Source organism: Megascapheus bottae, chromosome 7, assembly GCF_031878675.1.
Source record: "Megascapheus bottae isolate mThoBot1 chromosome 7, mThoBot2.hap1, whole genome shotgun sequence".
Taxonomy (NCBI): domain Eukaryota; kingdom Metazoa; phylum Chordata; class Mammalia; order Rodentia; family Geomyidae; genus Megascapheus; species Megascapheus bottae.
Window position 1 is genome coordinate 33,429,445 of NC_143515.1, and position 18,564 is coordinate 33,448,008.

The 18,564-nt window shown below is 46.8% G+C and overlaps 1 protein-coding gene across 2 annotated transcripts in view; it reads left to right on the forward strand.

The window, feature by feature from the left end:
- Sfxn5 (sideroflexin 5) overlaps positions 1 to 18,564 on the forward strand; it is a 112,407-nt gene that overhangs the window by 65,324 nt on the left and 28,519 nt on the right. For both annotated transcript variants that reach the window (XM_090336702.1, XM_090336703.1), the window contains exon 10: positions 4,718 to 4,808. In XM_090336702.1, coding sequence (XP_090192828.1) covers positions 4,718 to 4,808 — 91 coding nt within the window. The remainder of the gene's footprint in view (positions 1 to 4,717; positions 4,809 to 18,564) is intronic.

An 18,564-nucleotide genomic window follows, 5' to 3' on the forward strand; every position in this document is an offset into this window, starting at 1 on the left:
TTCTCAGAGAATAAGGAGTTTGGGGAGCAGCAGCACCTGTAAAATCTGGACCAGATTATTGTCCTATTGCTTTTGCTATGAAATGCCATTGCATGGACCCCACAGCAGAATCAGAAATGGTAGAGAGGCCTGAAGATGGTAATGCTGGCAACATTGAGTCACACATGCTAAGCTGCTCCACGTGTAATTTGGGGAGACAAGTTGCTGGCCCCTCCTACATAGAGGGATCTGATGTAATTGATTTTCTACTTGGTGGCAACTGGGCCCTGTGGGCACAGTCCAGGGGTCATGCTTGTCACTGGCAAGCAAATAGTCCACTCAGCCACAGATGACTAGTACTTTAGCCTATTTATAACTAGGTCCTGGCCACCTTTGCCCTTTTGCTCTTGAGCCCATTGCCCAGCAACAGCCTGGCTGGGGCTGGAGGGCAATTGACCTCCATAGAGGTCATTGGTCCACTTGATAGCCAAGTTTATTCTACAAAGAGTTCCCTCTGGTGGGGATTTGTGGTATTACATAAACAATTTGACCCATCCCACCCTGTAGGACCCACATAGACCCATGACTGTTTAGTGTGTAATTATCTGTCATTTAAGAGTGGATCTAAATTCTGACCTCATACTATCCCTGCCTCTCCTTCATCCTTCAGGACCACTCCCCATAGCATGTGTAGTAATGGTTCTCGGTGATTGCTAAGATGGACAGCAGTAGTTCATAAAGCGAATCTCTTGTTTGTTTTTTCTTTCTATCTTCTAATCTCAGAAACCATTTATTTTATTTATTCTAGAAGTGGAGGTCACAGTCCTTGCCTCCCCCCACATACACGCATTTATTTCAGCACACACTTGGATTTCAGTGAGAATAAGAGAGATGAAAGCCCCATATCCCCATGTTTAGTGGCTGTTGTTAGAAAAAAAGATTAGTGAAGAATCTGCAGGTAAAAAAACAGTTATATACTATTCAAGGTTTAGTCAGATACATGTTTTGTCTTTACTTTTCTATGGAGTCAGTGTTTAAACTAAGGGCCTGGCACCTCTTGGCTTGCTTGCTCACAAGCTGGAGTTCTGCCATGTGAGTTACTCCTCCAGATTACTTTGTACTGGTTATTTTAGAGATGGACTTTCACAGACTTTTCTTACTGAGCTGGCTTTGAACCATCATCCTCTAGATCTCAACTTCCTAAGTAGCTAGGATTATAGTCATGAACCACTGGTATAATCCTAGCTACACAAGAGGCTGATCTGATGTTCTGAGGAATGTGGTTTGAAACCATATCAGACAGGAAAGTCTTTGAGACTCTTATCTCCAATTCACACCAAAAAATAAAAAGTGAAAAAAACCACTCCTCTACACACACACAAAGGAAAAAGCTAGAAGTAGAGGTGTGGTTTGAGTGGTTAAGGTTACCCTGAGGGACAGTGGTTAGGCCCTGACAGTGTCTAGGCCCCAGAACCAGCACGTGCACACGCGCGCATGCGCACACACACACACACACACACACACACACACACACACACACACACACACACAGTAAATATATACTTACTGTGATAGGTATTTTGAAGGAAAAAGTTTCAGGCTTTTCAAGCACCCCGAGGTAAGAAGAGGTTTGGTGTTTAGGCTAAAAGTAAGGAGGTGAGGGAGGGCCAGGCTGGGGAAAATTTGTCATGGGAGGAGCCAAGAGGGATAGAAATGGGGGTGGCCATGACAGGTGACTAGAGCCTGGCAGGCCTTCATGACCAAGTGATCACACGTGTGTCTTGGCTCAAGTGATCAGCTTGAGCAAGTCTACATCCAGTGTCAAAGACAACTTGGACGGCTGTGGGAGGAGATGGGGCAGACAGGAGTGGAAGCAGGTGGGTGAAGGTGGAGTGGGAAGGCATTGAGTGGTATCCGCCAGGAGGCTGCATGTGTGGCCAGTGGAGGATTCAGTCCCATCTAGTGTCTTCTCTATAGCCTTTCAGAAATCAGGCTGCTGCTGGTGTGGAGGGATGCTGGAACTCAAGGATAGAGCTACCAGCCCCATGACACTAGTTATATATTGTGAAGCTCCCATCCCACCCGTGTTTCTTGTTTCTTGGTGCTGGTCAGCCCCTTTCCATTTTGTGGATAGTACTGTTGTAGTGCAGAACACCAGTATTCAGTGGCACTCAAACATTGAAGCACCACGCTTCCGCGTGTGTGTGTGTGTGTGTGTGTGTGTGTGTGTGTGTGTGTGTGTGTGTGTGTCTGTGTGTGTGTTGGCTGATTGTGGAGCTTGAACTCAGGGCCTGGGTATTGTCTTTAAGCCTCTTTCTGCTCAAGGTTGATGATCTGCCACTTGAGCCACAGTACTACTTCTGGTTTTTGAATGGTTAATTGGAGGTAAGAGTCTCGGGGGGACTTTTCTGCCTGGGCTGACTTTGAACAGCAATCCTCAGATCTAAGCCTCCTGAGTAGCTAAGAATGAAACTTTAAGACAAGTGCTGGTGCCTCACCTCTGTAATCCTAGCTACTCAGGAGACTGAGATCTGAGGATCGTGAGTTGAAGTCAACCTGGGTGGGAATCTCTGTGACATTCTTTAACTACCAGAAGACTGGAAATGGAGCTGTGGCTCAAAGTGGTAGAGGCTAGCCCTGAGCAACAAAACTTATAGGGACAGCACCCAATCCCTGAGTTCAAGCTCCACAAGCAACAGCAACAACAACAAAAAGCGTAAAGCTTAAATGGCGGGCCCTGCGTGGATGTGGTGATATAGAATGAAGTACGTGGATGTATCTGAGAGCAGGCCAGCATACCCAAGCCTGAACTGGGACCACAAAGTGTGAAGAGGACCTGCATTTAGTTGGGGTTCACTAAGAGGCAGTGTGATCACACTGCCCACCCGCCAGTGATGGCCCAAAAGCAAGAGAAAGCAAGTGGCCACTTACCCTTGCTCCTTCTCATTGTCACATACCTTGGACAGCCACAGCCTGGGAAGAAACCCAGGATGGACTGCAGACTGGGGCCTGGGAGCCCGTCTGTTCTGTTTTCTCGGGGCCCTTTGGCCTGGAACATTTGGTTGAGCCCATTAAAATTAAAAAGCCAAGTGGCTGGGGGCTTCGAATACCAGCTCGTTTTCCCTGGCACGGTGGGTCCTGTTTAAGGGAACCAGCTGGCATTAATGGCACACAACTCATCATGAACAGCAGCTAGCGATCAGAAAAATCAGAGCTAATAATCAGGTTCAGGGAAGATAATGAGATACGGAACAATCACTGCTGAGGGTCCCCAGGGTCTGTTTTTAACAGCCTCCAAATAAGCTACAAGATAGAATTAACCAAACGGGGGCTCCATTTGGGCAGAGGGGGAAAACAAACAAGGTACAGATTTTCCTAAGAATTCCTCATAGGAATGGGCCAAACAGGAGTCCAGGGCCCATCTAGTTCAACAAGGACCTGAAAGAGGCAAAAGATGGTCTCCCACCACTTCTGTCTAAGCTCAGATCCCAGCCAGCATGGGTGACAGAAAGCCAGAGGAAAAGGAAGACCATCAAGACAAGGCTCTGACCTCAGTTTCAGGCAGTGGAGGCCTCCATGCATTGCTACTGGTCTGGCCACAGGCATCTTGTGGGTTCTCTCTCCGTTCTTGGGCTCATGTACTTTTCCCCACCAACCAGTCCTGATGGTTTCACCTGCCCGCCTCTCCTCCAACAAGCTCTTTCCAGTCTGTACTGAGCTCTGTCCAATCATTCCTTTGTTGGTCCATGCACTTATTCTTCAATAACCAGCTCATTGAGCATGTACTACGTGCCACTAGAAATGCAGGCCTGACTGCTGGGCATACAAAAATGAAAGCGGCATATGATCCTTCATTCCTAGTTCCATGAAGGCATCAGAGCCATGAGCTGCAGGCTGAATGCTGGGAAGGAATTCTGAGGATGTGAAAGGGTGATGCCGATTTCATTTTTATTACATGATGGCTACATTTATGAGGCTTCTTTTTTTTTTTAGGGGGGAAGGGCAAGTGTGGGACTTGAACTCAGGGCCTGGGCACTTTCCCTGAGCTCTTTTGCTTAAGGCTAATACTCTATTACTTTGAACCACAGTTGCACTTCCGGTTTTCTGGTGGTTAATTGGAGATAAGAGTTTCAAGTACTTCCCTGCCCAGGCTGGCTTTGAACCATGATCCTCAGATTTCAGCTTCCATTGTAGATTGGATTACAGGTGTGACCCACCAATGCTTGGCGTATTAGGGCTTCTTATGTGCTAAGTTCATGCTTACCCCTTTGCATATACTGTTGTCACAGTATTGGGTGTTATAGAAGGTACTACCCCTTTCTAGCTTAAGGCAACTGGATGGAGAGAATGGTTGATGACTTAACTGCCTCAGGTCACATTCCTGACAGGTGATTGTGGAGACAGAACTGGGGGCGGGGGAGGAGAGCCAGAGACTACAGGTGTGGCCTGATTTGGGTGAGCCACAACAGGCATGGAGACCAGCACTGGCAAAGGCCCTAGGCCTTCTGACCAAGCTTCTCCCCAGCTTTTAATGCAAGCTGGCTTTGCAGAGCTGTGCCTGCACACTGGGGAGTGGGGAGTAAGGCAGAGAGGGGATTGTAACTTCTGGGGAAGGTTTACAAGAGGTCCTTGAAGAGGGACAATGGCCGCTTCTCACTGCTTTCCCTCCAGTTCTGTCCCCTCTCTCCCATGACCCACTGTGGCACCATCATACACTGTTTTTGTTTTTGTTTTGAAGGTGGGCCTCAATGTCCTGGTTCAGAAAGCCAACAAGTTCACCCCAGCCACCCGCCTTCTCGTCCAGAGATTCGTGCCATTCCCTGCCGTAGGTAAGATGTACAGAGCACAGATCTGTGTGTGTAGTATGTCATGGCAGTACGGGAGGGTGGTCCAGCTCCCTGTCAGCTGGATAGATGGCTCACCCACACCTCTCCTGATGCCTTTTGGCTCTGGGCTGGGATATCTGGCACAAATGTGTGCAGCTAGAAGAAAGGATGACCAGCTCTGTGCTTGAGGCTCAGCTTTTAGTGTAGATTCCTGTGTATGTGTGCAAATGTGTGCACACACCAGCATTGTGGCTTGAACTCAGAGCCTCACATTCTCAATTGGCTTTTTTATTCAACGCTGGTGCTCTACCACTTGAACTACTCCTCCAGTCCATCATTTTGCTGGTGAAATGGAGATGGAATTCTGAGGGGTTTTCTGCCCAGGTTAACTTTAAATCAAGATCTTCTGTATCTCAACCCCCTGAGTTGCTAGGAGTACAGATGTGAGCCTCTGGCACTAACCAACACAAGGATTCTTTTTTTTTCTTTTGTGCCAATCCTGGGGCTTGACCTCGGGGCTTGAGCGCTTTCCTTGGTCTTTCCTCAAGACTAGCACTCTACCACTTGAGTCACAGCATCCCTTCTGGCTTTTTCTGTGTATTGGTACCAAGGAATTGAACCCAGGGCTTCATGCACACTAAGCAAGCACTCTACCACTAGGCCATATTCCTGGTCCTCAACATAAGGATTCTTAATCCAGAGACTCGCAAGTCCCCGGGGGAGGCAGGGTGAGGACATGATCATCAGAGTGCAATGGATCCTGGGAACTTGGGAAAATGTTTCCTTCTGTCACGAATATACTCAACAAACCATAGTAAGAAGCAGGACCTGTGTCACCAGTAGAAATCACCACTACTTTAATGACACATTGTCATTACTCAGTGACCTTAAACTGTCATGTATGCTCAACATTAGTCAAAAGTACTACTTAGTCTCATTTTTCAACTCATTCTTTAAGAGCTACATCTCAGCCTGGCACCAGTAGCTCATACCTATAGTCCTAGCTACTCAGGAGGCTGAGATCTAAGGATCAGGGTTTGAAGCCAGTCCTGACAGAAAAGTCCCCCAAAATCTCTTATCTCCAACTGACCCACCAGAAAACAAGAAGTGGTGCTGTGGTTCAAAGGTAGAGTGCTAGCTAGCCTTGAGCAAAAAGAGCTCGGGGATAATACTCAAGTCCAGAGTTCAAACCTCACAATTGACAACCAAAAAAGATACATCTCTTATGAAATCACAATTTTAAAAAATTGATACTTGTACTAATATAATCCCTGGTGATTCTTGGACATTTTTTATGCATTTAGAGGCATTATTCTATGCGGGTATGTATGCCTCATGGGTCAAGGGGTTCTGGTACAGAAAATGTTCAAGGCTTCCTCTGGGCCCTTAGGATACCACAAAGAAACATGCCTTCTTTGGAGGCATAGACATTATAACAGAATCTTTTTTCCAAAAAGAAATGAATAACCAGTAGCCTAGCTACACAGAAAACTGATATCCAGAGTATTTTGGTTCAAAGCCAGTCCAGATCAAAATGTCCGTCAGATTTTGTCTCTAAAATGACCCACAAAAAGTCAAGATAGGGGTGAGAGTTTGGCCTAGTGGTAGAGTGCTTGCCTAGCATGCAGGAATACCCAGGTTCGATTTCTTGCTACCACATACACAGAAAAAGGCGCAAGTGGTGATGTGGCCCAAGTGGTAGAGCTCTAGTCTTAAGAAAGCCCAAGGACAAGGACAGTACTCAGGCCCTGAGTTCAAGGCCCACATCTGGCAAAAAAAAAAAAGTCAAGTTAGATGTATGACTCAAGTGGTAGGGCACTAGTGAGCAAGCCAGTGAATGTAAGGCCCTGAGTTTAAAACCTGGTACTGGAGAAAAAAAGAAAGGAAGGAAAAAGGAAAGAGAGAGAGGGAAAGGGAGAGAGAAGGAGAAAGAAAGGAAGAGAGAGAGAAAGAAAAGAGGAAGGAAGTAAAAAGGGAAGGGAGAAGGGAGGGAGGGAAGGAGGGAGGGAGGGAGGGAGGGAGGGAGGGAGGAAGGAAGGAAGGAAGGAAGGAAGGAAGGAAGGAAGGAAGGAAGGAAGGAAGGAAATGAGGCCACAGACCAGACTCCCTTGGCAGGAAAGTTCTTTAGAGCACCTGCAAATTCCCCACAAGAAAGTGGGAGATGTATACAGGGAAACCTCACCTCCTCCATGGCCCAGGGGCTAATGAACTCCCCAAACCAACCATTCAGCCAACCCAGATAATTGCTATAGCAACTCCACACTTTTAATGAACTCTCAGCTATTTCTGTTATGGACCATTAATGGAACTCTTTAGATCTAACTTTGTTAAGGGCTTAATTGAGCCAGTGTGGCTGCCCAACTGGTGTTCATGGCTTTTGGGCTAAAGGGTCAAAAACAGCCTGAGAAAGGGCAACTTTTAGCTGCCCTGGACTGGATCTGGGACTCCACCAGATGTAATCTGTTCCCGAGCCAAGCCTCAGATAAGAACTTTGCCAGGGGCCTGTTCCAACCCTGCTCCACTGCCATCTTGCTGTGTGACCTTGAGGTGGTCTTAACTTATCTGGGTCCCCTTCAGAGGACAGGCCCTTTTTCCTTTCTGAGCCTTTCTGACCTGCCACTCTTTTTTTCTCCAGCCTGATTTCCCTCCCATCTTTCCCTTCATACACAGCCTTCAAGCTCCCACTTACTCAAGTCCAGCATCTGCTAGGCAACTTAAGAGTCAGCATACCCCAAGCCAGTTGCACAAATCACATGCAGTGTGATTTGTAACCCTGACAATTGTGCTTGGCCAGGATCTTGAAAGAAGCTGGCCCTTGCTGCAGCTTAGACCCATCTGCAAACAGGCTCTTTCCAACTGCCCTGCTCTGGGCTGCCACAGTGCTGTGAGGCAAAAAGGATGCCCCTCACCCAGCAGGGGCCAAAAGCCAGCATTTTCTCACCACCCGGCTTCCCTGTCCCTTGTTCTCCAGAGCATCTCTGTGCCACCCTGCAGGGTAGCTGGACTTCCATCCTCATCTTCCCTCTGGGCTAGAGCAGCCCGAGCCTGCCCTGGACTACTGGCAGATGCTTCTGAGAAATGTCTTGTTAATGGGGTCAATTGTCCCTCTGGGGTACTCACATGATAAGGAGACAGGAGTGCTAGGGGGAAATAGGTAGAAGCAAGTGGAAGTGTCTTATGAAGTCTTATTAGGAGGTGTGTGTGTGTGTGTGTGTGTGTATGTGTGTGTATGTGTATGTGTGTGTATATATGTGTGTATGTGTGTATGTGTATATGTGTGTGTATGTGTGTATGTGTGTGTGTGTGTGTGTGTGTGTGTGTGTGTGTGTGTGTGATGTGTGTGGAAGAGGAGGCTTCCAGCAATCCAGTGCGTCTCCCCACTGCTCTGCCCAGATCTTGGGGATCCTGCCCAACGCTAAGCTGAGGAGATAAGAGGAGACATCTCTTCTCTGGACTCCATGCTGTTAAGAAAGACCTGTGATCCCCAGGGGCAGGATGCTCCTCCCCTCCTCACACCTCACTTGAGCCCCATTCTGTGTGGGCACCTCAGCAGTTTCTGTCAGCCTGACCTGGACTTCCTAAAGGTCACACAGCGCTCTCGCTCTCTCTCTCTCTCTCTCTCTCTCTCTCTCTCTCTCTCTCTCTCTCTCTCTCTCTCTCTCTCTCTCTCTCTGTCTCTGTCTCTCTCTCTGTCTCTCTCTGTCTCTCTCTGTCTGTCTGTCTGTCTCTCTCTCTGTCTCTCTGTCTGTCTCTCTCTCTCCCCCTCTCTTCCTCTCTCTCCCCTCCCTCCCTCCCCCTACCCCCCTACCCTCCCCCATGATCCTCATTTTGTGCTAGGAGGATCCCAGGACAGAGGGTGCCATGTTCATTTCCAAAAGAATTAGTGAATTCGGACTTGTTGAAAATTATACTAAGGTAGCCAAAGCCCAGGCCTCTGAGGCCCCCTGCTCTCAATAGCTGAGAAAGAGAGATGTGCCCAGAGGTGGCTGGGTTATCAGGACTACTCCCTCCAGGCTGGCCCCCCTAGCTTTTCAGCTGGGAGTGAGTGTGGGGGGGGTGCACAGGTGCATTGCTCTGCGTTGATGGGAAGCCTTGGGTGCCCCCTGAATCCCCCCTCTCTCTCAAGGTGGTTTCAGAGCTCCTCATTCCCCCGGTCTAGAGCAGCAATCACGTGGGAAATCTCAGTTTCTATTTATACATGGAGATGTTAGGAAAGACGGTGAGCCCAGGAGCATGTGTGCTGGCATTGGAATCGATTGGGGACTGGTAATTAATTTGTTTAGACCTTAATTAATTCTCCAGTTCTTTCTTATTTGTGGACTGTCACGCTTAATTGTGTTCAGGAGCTCGAGCTCAGAGCAGGCCCTCCATTAATTGACGGGAAGTTGCTGTGAGGTGGAAGTTAATGGTTTGGGAAGCTGGGCAAACAGTGTAATTAAAGGTCAATAGAGGAAGCATCGGAAAAATACACACCCTTAGGTCCAGCCACCATTCTCCAGGAGCAGACACCGTTCTTGGGGAGGTAGTTCCCACAAACAGCCTTTTTGTGAGGCCTTAAGGAAAGGCAGGGAGGGGAGCGGGAAGGACACTGCCGGAGGACTAGACAAGTTGCTCTCAGAACTGGGTAGGGGTTTTTGAGAGGTGAAAACCCCAGAGGTCATCTCAGCACTTCTCTAAACTTGGTGCCCCAAGCTTGGATGCAGGCAGGAAGCCCTGATGGTTACCCTCAGCCTGCATGGCTCTATCTGTGGAAAAGGGAATAGCAATGGATGCAGTCAACTAATCAAGGCCCCCATCAGGGCATGAGCTCCACAGTGGGGTAGTCCTGAACCTCAAGCCTCAGCCATCTCCTTCCACACAGCAACCTTCCCATGTGGACCAGAAATACCAACCTCAGCATCCTTTGCAATCCTGCAAATCGTTTCTTCCAGTGCCATTCCCCAGCAGTCCCTCTTGTGCAAGGTCAAAATACAGTTCATGACCACAAGAAAGATCTCTGTGCTCACTGTGGAGCCATTGGATAGGATATCCAGGCAGAAGGTCTGTTTTCATCATACCTGTGTTCCCCCACCCCACCCCCCACCAGGAATAATCCTCCAGACCCCTCTGCCTCAGATTGAATGAGTCTTTGTAATCTCTTTTTCTCCACTGCCCTTTCTTTGTGTTCAGGCTACCCTGCCTTCCCTCTTCCCAAGGTGGCTCTGCAGTGCTACCTGAGCCCCATCCACCCCAACCAGATCACAGATCCCTTGGCATGCTGTTCCTCCACCCCTCCTCCCCTGTGAGTAGCAGGCAGCAGGTGTGCTGGGCCCTGGGCCCTGGGCCAGGTGCTTCCTCCGTGGCAGTTAGAGGCACATTATGAGGCATTCATTGCCTGTGGGCTCCCCTCTTGGTCACTCATGCCTTCCTGGACCTGCTCTGCTCTTGCTTTTACAGCTATGGCACATCTTTTTCTCTATGGTATCTCAGGTTCTTGGCCCTGCTGGCCAGGATGCCTGCTCTTACCCACTCCTCCACCCACCCTTGGCTGCCAAGTCTCCTTGACTCAGCTTACACACCATTTCTACCAGGAAGCGCTGCTGGGTAGTCCCAGTTGGGGTTTCACAGCAGCACCCCACGTGTGCCTATGACTGCCAGTGCTCTGGTTTTGTATAGGTATTCACCATCACCCTTGTCCAGTCTTTTGGTCAGTGGGTATAGACAGATGATCTGTGGCCCACCAGTCATTACCAGTCCTAGCCATGCGATCCAACTCTTCAGGCCATGGCTTCCTCCACTATAAAATGGAGATGCTTGTTTTTTCTTTGTTCCTTCTTTTCTCTCTCTCTCTCTCTCTCTCTCTCTCTCTCTCTCTCTCTCTCTCTCTCTCTCTCTTTCTTTCTTTCTTTCTTTCTTTCTTTTTTTGTCTGTCCTGGAGCTTGAACTCTGGACCTGGGCGCTATCCCTGAGCTCTTCAGCTCAAGGCTACCACCCTACCCCCTGAACCACAGCATCATTTCTGGTTTTCTGGTGGTTAATTGGAGATAAGAGTCTCACAGACTTTAGTGCCCGGGCTGGCTTTGAACCTCAATCCTAAGATCTCAGTCTCACCAGTACCTAGGATTATAGGCGTGAGATGCTGTGCCCAGCAGGATGCTTGTATTTCTAAAGCAGTGTTCATGGAGATCAAACATTGTCCTTCTCCCAACACCTGAGTAAAATTTAACCCCCCTCCACCTGCCCCAACCAGGGGCCTCAACAGACTTGATATTTGGGGACCAAGGAGTGAACAAGTACTCAAAATGGCATAAAAATCAACTATTCCAGTGACAAATACTACAAAGTCTCATAGAAGATGAACTCTCTTAGATATTATATCTAAATAATCTTCCAGTGCTTCCTAAATTTTAGGAATCTAACATGAACTGGATTATTTATAGAGAATATTTGGAGAGAAAAAGAGGGAAAGGGATAGAGATGAGGGGAAGAGGGAGAGAGGAGAGAGAAAGGGAGAGAGCACCCCATGGATTCTGAGGAGCCATTGAAGAACCCTCATGTTAGAGCTTTCTGAAAAAATGAGTGGAGCTCGAATGTAAAAAGAGTCTCAGAAGCAGCATGAGTTTTCAGCTTGGTCAGGCCCCTGAAGGACAAAACCAGTGGGTCTCAGTCAGCTGAAGAAAATCTCCCTGGTGACTTAGCAACTATGCATGACTGCCTTGGATGAGGGAGGCCTGTGGCTCATATTTAAGGAACAGAGACACGGACCTGGCATGCCTGTAAATTCACCAGCAAGCATAAAAAGACCTGTAGAGGTAGGCTGAGGTAAGACGTGCTGATCCCCAAATTGCAACAACACAAATGCTCATAGGACACCAATACCTGATGGACCAGGCATGAAGATCCTGGGAAGAGAAGGGGTTTGTGGGCCAGATGCTCAGAATGAGTTATATGAGTTCTCTGTATAGTGTATGTATTCAGATGTCAGCTGTCTTACTAAAAATAGGAAGTCCAGCTGGGTGCTGATGGCTCACGATTGGAGTCCTAACTACTCAAGAAGTTAAGCTCTGATAATTGCAGTTTGAAGCCAGCCAGGGTATGAAAGTCTGTGAGACTTTTTGGGGGGTTGGTCATGGGCCTGGACCTTGGCCCTGAGCTCTTTAGCTCAAGGCTAGCACTCTACCACTTGAGCCACAGTGCCACTTTTGGTTTTCTGGTGGTTAATTGGAGATAAGAGTCTCAGGAACTTTTGTGCCCAGGCTGGCTTTGGACCATGATCCTCAGATCTTAGCCTCCTGAGTTGTTAGGATTACAGGCATGAGCCATTGGTTCCCAGCTTCTATGAGACTCTTATCTCAATAAATGAAGAAGAAGAAGAAGAAGAAGAAGAAGAAGAAGAAGAAGAAGAAGAAGAAGGAGGAGGAGGAGGAGGAGGAGGAGGAGGAGGAGGAGGAGGAGGAGGAGGAGGAGGAGGAGGAGGAGGAGGAGGAGGAGCAGGAGGAGGAGGAGGAGGAGGGGAGAGGGGGAGGAGGGAAGGTGAAGAAGAGGAGGAGGAAGAGGAAGAAGAAGAAGAAAAAAAGGAGAGGAGGAGGAGGAGCTGGAAGTTGGAGCTGTGGCTCAAATAGTATAGCACTGGAGACTTGAACAAAAGAAGCTCAGAGGCAGTGCAGGCCCTGAGTTCAAGCTAAAGACTGACATATACACACAAAAAAGACAAAAACAGATGTGCACAAGAAAGGGTGTAGTCTATACTTAGATAAATGGGAGCACAGCAGAGGTGGCAAGATCTCCTGAAGAAATAAATAAATAAACAAAAATAAATAAACAAAGCAGAGTCTGTGATTAGAATGAGCTGCACAGCCCCTGGGTTTTAGGGAAAGGTCCAATGAACAGAAATTATACAGGGATCCCATAGGTGTCCCAGGGAAACTTGCCCAGGACCTGATATACAGTATTTCCTGAATAAAATGGCCTTCCAATTCAGATATTTTACCAGTCAGAAAGCAGAGAAACTCAGAGGCAGAAAAGGTGTGAGGCAGAGGGAGAGAAGATGAACAAAGGAAGAAAAAGGGCTTGAGCATTTATCTATGACCATAGGAAACCTAATGCAGAATGTGAAGCCAGGGACAACTGCTGTGGCAAGAGGGAGCTTCTCAGAGTGGGATTGTGTTAGCTGCAGTCTTCCACATAGTCAGCTCACAGCTAGATTTACAGGCTGATTTTCCAGTCTAGAAATGGTGATACTGCAGTATGGATTATGACATTCTCCCCATATTCCCAAGCTATTAGAAAACCTATGCCATTTAATCACTGCTGCTCAGATGCAGTATTAGGGACTGGAGTATTCAGATATTCACCAGCATTTGCTAAGCATCACTCCACTCTGCTGGGATTTGCTTGTAAAGATGGTACATGCACACTTGTAGATGCCCAGATCATCTGGGCAGGACATGAGAACATAGCTACTGTGGCTCCCTCTGGAGAGAGGAGGGAGCTAAGGGTCAGAGCTGTGGGAGACTCCCATCCTTTTACCCAGGTGGAACTCTTTGCCCTATGCAGTGAAGGAAAAAGATCTCTATTTTATGTCACATACAAAAATAAATTCCAGAGAGATTAAAGGCCTAAATGTGAAAGGTAGTGTTTTAAAACTTGACCAGTTAAACAGAGATGACCACTGAAGGAGCAGTAGAATTTCTTTCTTTTTTGAAAATTGGTACTAGAGTTTAAATTGAGGTCCTTGCATTTGCTAGGCAGGTGCTTTACAACTCCAACCATATCCCCAGCCCTAAACAATCTTGATGATACAAAGAATACATAGCAGAAAGAAAAAATGTTTATTTGATAATATTGAAATATGTATACTTGATATATTAAAAATATAGAGCTGTATAACAGAAGTCACCTTTAACTGAGTAAGGAAAACCAGGCACAGACTAGAAACAGCCTTTTGTAAACTATTTAAGCAATGAGCTCTGACATATTTAAAAACAAAAACAAAAACTCCTGCAAATTGACTTTTCTCTTAGCTTCAGAAGATTATCTTTGACTATTGGTAAGATTGAGTTCATGGGGTTTTTTTTAATAATTATATTTGATGACTTGTCTACTCTCCCTGCCCCTTTTTTTGAGGCTGGCCTCTGTGTAGACTGGCTCTGACCTTAAGTTATCCTGCCTCAGCCTCAGCAGTGCTAGGATACCAGAGATGTGTCAACGTACCTTCACCAAGTCTTTTTTATGACAGTTTTGAAGTTCTTTTATTCGAGTGTGTGGACAGTTTTACTGAAATTAAGAGAAACCCTCCACTCCTTAAGTAATACTTTTTTAAAAAAAAAAATGTTTTTCTTTACAGAGAGTTAGTTTCACCCTGCTTTGCTGGGGTCTTCGTGCATGCTAGGCAAGCACTCTACCACTAGGCAAACTCCTGGCCCAAGTGGTTATACCTTTTATCTGCCACTCTTTATTTGGGAAGAGACCTTTCCCAGGATTCCCAGAAGACAGCCATTCACTAGAGTTTGGTCACCTGTCTCTTGCTGCACCAATCACTGGCAAAATAAGGATTATCACTACTCATGTCAACTAATATTTTGAGAATAACATAGTTGTTGGGAGTTCATCACTATTGACCTCTATAGCTTAATATTATAATGGCTAATAAATGTATTTTCCCAGTATCCCCTTTCTTTCTTGCTTGCTTGCTTGCTTGCTTGCTTTTGTTTTCTTTTTTTCTTTTGCCAGTCCTGGGGGTTGAACTCATGGTCTGGGCACTGTCCTTGGGCTTTCTCAAGGCTAGCTCTTTACCACTTGAGCCACAGCACCACTTCCAGCTTTTTCTTTTCTTTTCTTTTTTGCCAGTCCTGGGCTTGAGCTCAGGGCCTGAGCACTGTCCTTGGACTTTCTCAAGGCTAGAGCTCTACCACTTGAGCCTCAGCACCACTTCCAGCTTCTTTCTATGTATGTGGTACCAAGGAATCGAACCCAGGTCTTTGTGCATGCTAGGCAAGCACTCTACCACTAGGCCCAACTCCCGGCCCTTCCTTTTTTATTTTATTTTATTTTATTGTTGGGTATAGAGGGGTTACAGTTACATTGACAGGTGGGAGTGGATACATTGATACCCCTTCTCATGCTTTTGTCCCTCTTTTACTCCCCCCACCCCATTTCCAATTCTTTCTATGTATGTGGTACCAAGGAATTGAGCCTGGGTCTTCATGCATGCTAGGCAAGCACTCTATGACTAATCCAAACTCACAGCCCATATCCTATTTCTTATAGATTAACTGGGGTTATGACTCAGGTGGTCGAGCACTTGCCTAGCAAAGTGAAGCCCTCAGTTCAATCCCCAGCACTACTATAATCCTAGCTACTCAGGAAGCTGAGACCTGAGGATCTTGGTTCAAAGCCAGCCTGGGCACTAAAGACCCTCATACTCTTATCACCAATTAACTACAAGAAAACCAGAAGTGGTGCTGTGACTAAAGGTGTAGGGCAGGAGCCTTGAGCTGAAGAGCTCAGGGACAACACCCAGGCCCAGAGTCCAAGGCCCATGACTGACCAAAAACAAAACAGTAACAACAAATAGATTCCGACTGCCATATTTCTAAGACGGCTCTGTGTGTGTGTGTATGTGTCTATGTCTCTGTGTATGTGTCTGTGTGCCAGTATTGGGACTTGAACTCACTGTCCCTGAACTTTTGTGTTCAAGGTTAGTGCTCTACCCCTTGAGCCACAATCCATTTACAGATTTTTGGTAATTTGTTGGAGATAAGAGTCTCACAAACTTTCCTGCCGGGGCTGGCTTTGAACCATAATCTCCAGGTCTCAGCCTACTGAATAGCTAGGATTATAGGTAGCCATCAGAACCTGGTGAGATGACTTTTTAAGTTTGTATACATGATTACATTCACATTGTAAAAATTCACATAATACAAAACCATTTTGTATAGGAATGCAAGTCTTTAAATAACAGGCCTGAAGTCTCAAATTGAGTTTTCCTAGGGCAATGCTCTGTGAGGCATGAGGTTTCAAAACATTACCTGTGGATTTATGCACACATATGCACTGGTATAGCAATTACAGGGTTTTACATACAGTAAATCATTCTGCACATACTCAGTAGCTTTTTCCACATAGCAGTTTGTTTTGGAGATCTTCCCGTGTGAGTTCTCTAATGGTGGACATTTAGGTTGTTTCTAATTATTTGCTCTTACAAACAGTGCTATAATTAACATCCTTGTAAATGTCTCTTTGTGCATATGGGCAAGCATTTCTTTAGGGTAGCTATCTATGGTTTGGCAATTTCTACTGCCTTTAATTGCATTGCCTGGTATCTGGCAGACGATCTTCTGCATGTACAATAACTTTTCATGTCCATACACCATTATAGTGTAAGTTTGAAAAAGATGTTTTAGGCAACAATTAGGAATCTAAGTTTAAGTTCAAATTCTGTGTGGATTGCTGTGGTCGGCTGAGGTGACAATTGAATGAAGAAATTCCTCTACATGCGACTAATTTCATACAGATAAAGGCAGTTACGATGGCCTGCGCAGGTAATGTGTCCCCTCTCCCCATGCCTGAACATCCACTGTAAGTACACACCATTGTTTTGTTTTGTTTCTGGTTTTGTTGATTTTTGTGCCAGAACTAGCTAAGGCTTGAACTCTGGGTCTCACATTTTCCCTTAGCTTTTTTTTGCTCAAGGGTAGTGCTCTACCACTTGAGCCTCTAATTTTTGCTGATTAACTGGACATGAAAGTCTCTTGGATTTATCTGCCCCAAGCTGGCTTTGAACTTTGATTCTCAGATCTCAGCTTCCTGAATAACTAGAATTATAGACTTGATCCATTAGCAACTGGCTCACATGATTTTCCAAACATTAAAATATGGTAAAATGCAGTTAGGCTCAGTGGCTCATGCCCATAATCCTTGCTACTGAGATTGAGGTTCAAGATCAACCTGGGCAAAAAGAAGTACAAGAGACACCGGTTTTGATCAATAAATAGACTGGCAGAGTAGTGCGTACCTTTCTCCTACTCAGGAGGCATAAAAAAGAAAATCACAGTCCAGGCTGTCCATGGCAAAAAGTGAGACTTTATTAGAAAAATAATGAAAGCAAAAAGGGTCTAGGGGGGCCAAGGAGTTTGGCCTAGTGGTAGAGTGCTTGCCTAGCATGCACGAAGACCGGGGTTCGATTCCTTGGTACCACATACATAGAAAAAAAAGCCAGAAGTGGTGCAGAGGCTCAAGTGGTAGAGCTCTAGCCTTGAGAAAGTCCAAGGACAGTGCTCAGGCCCTGAGCTCAAGCCCAGGACTGGCAAAAAAAAAAAAGGGGGGGGGGTCTACAGGTATGGTTCAAGTAGTAGAGTGACTGCCAAGCAAATGCAAGGTCCTGGAGTTCAAATCTCCAGCTATAGATAGATGGATAGATAGATAGATAAATTACCAGAAACACATCTTAGGATCGAAGAGCTATGAAATCCTAATTTCCCAAAATCAATTGCCTCTGGCTCTAGCTGTGTGTTTGAATGAGTTGATGGAATTGCTTTCCTGCTAGTCCATTTCCCACACCCGTCTGCGTGATGCGGGACTGCGCTGCACTGAGCTGCATTATTGTGTGCTGGCTTCTGGGACAGGCTTCCCTGAGGCCTTCGTTCTGAGAATGTTCTTGCATATTTATCTACCTCTTTCTTCCCCCCACCTCCACATGCTGTCACTTTTATGCTGGTGCTTCATTAGCTGTTCACTATCGCCTGACTTTGCATCACAATGGGTCAGATGTGAGAACATCTGTAGCAGTCAAGTACGTTTTCCTCAGGACTTCATACTGAGCTCAAGTCAGCCGGAAACAACCTTTCTCTCTACTCCGTCTCTGTCTCTGTCTCTCTCCTTTCATGACATTTCCAAGCATTGCTGCTCCAACATCAGTTATGTTTGAGTCTTGAATGGTGTCAATCTGAGTTGAAAATGTGCCAGCTTTCTTAACATTATCTCTAACAGACTGCTTAATTAACCTGATGATACTGTCAATAGTATATCTTGCCTGTGTGTCAGGAAAAAAAAAACACAAAAAAACCTATGGATTCTCTCCTCCCCTCCCCTCCTCTCTCTCTTCCCCTCTCCTCCTCTCTCCCCCTCTCATTTCCCCTCTTCCCCTCCCCTCCCCTCTCCTCTTCCCCCACCCACCCCTCCCCTCTCCTCTCCTCCCCTCTCCTCTGCCCTTTCCCTCCCCTCCACCTGGCGTGTACCAGCCGTGTGTTCTTGCTGCTCATGACTAGGCATGGTGGAAGTGCGCACAAATGCACGTGCTCTGTACATGTTCACAAGAGATTATAGGGCGTGGACATCCACAAAGGCCACCATTCCCGTGGGAAGCCAGGGAGCTGCCATCACTCAGAAGTGGGCTTTAAGTTGTTTGGGGATTTTGTGTGTTTGTTTTGCATCCATGTAGCTTAGGTTGGGCCCAGTCCCGTGGTGGAGAGCTGCCCCGCGGGGGAGGAAGGAGGCTGGCCTTTGCTTGGCGCTTCATCTTTGGTCTCCCATGGCTCTGAGTTTGAGTCCAGCCCTTGTCTGCCTCGGCACGTCTGCAGTCCACACCTGGGAACTGTGAGATGCCCCCCATGAACCTGGGGCTGGTCTACACTTCCAAGCCCACCCGCTGTCGTCTTAGTCTGTCTGCCAGTCGTTCTCACATGGATCCATACACGATGGGGCCCGCAGACATGTTCACTGTCTTCCGCTTCCTCCCACCTGGTAGAGGTGTGGCTGCAGCCTGTGCCCAGAGTCACAT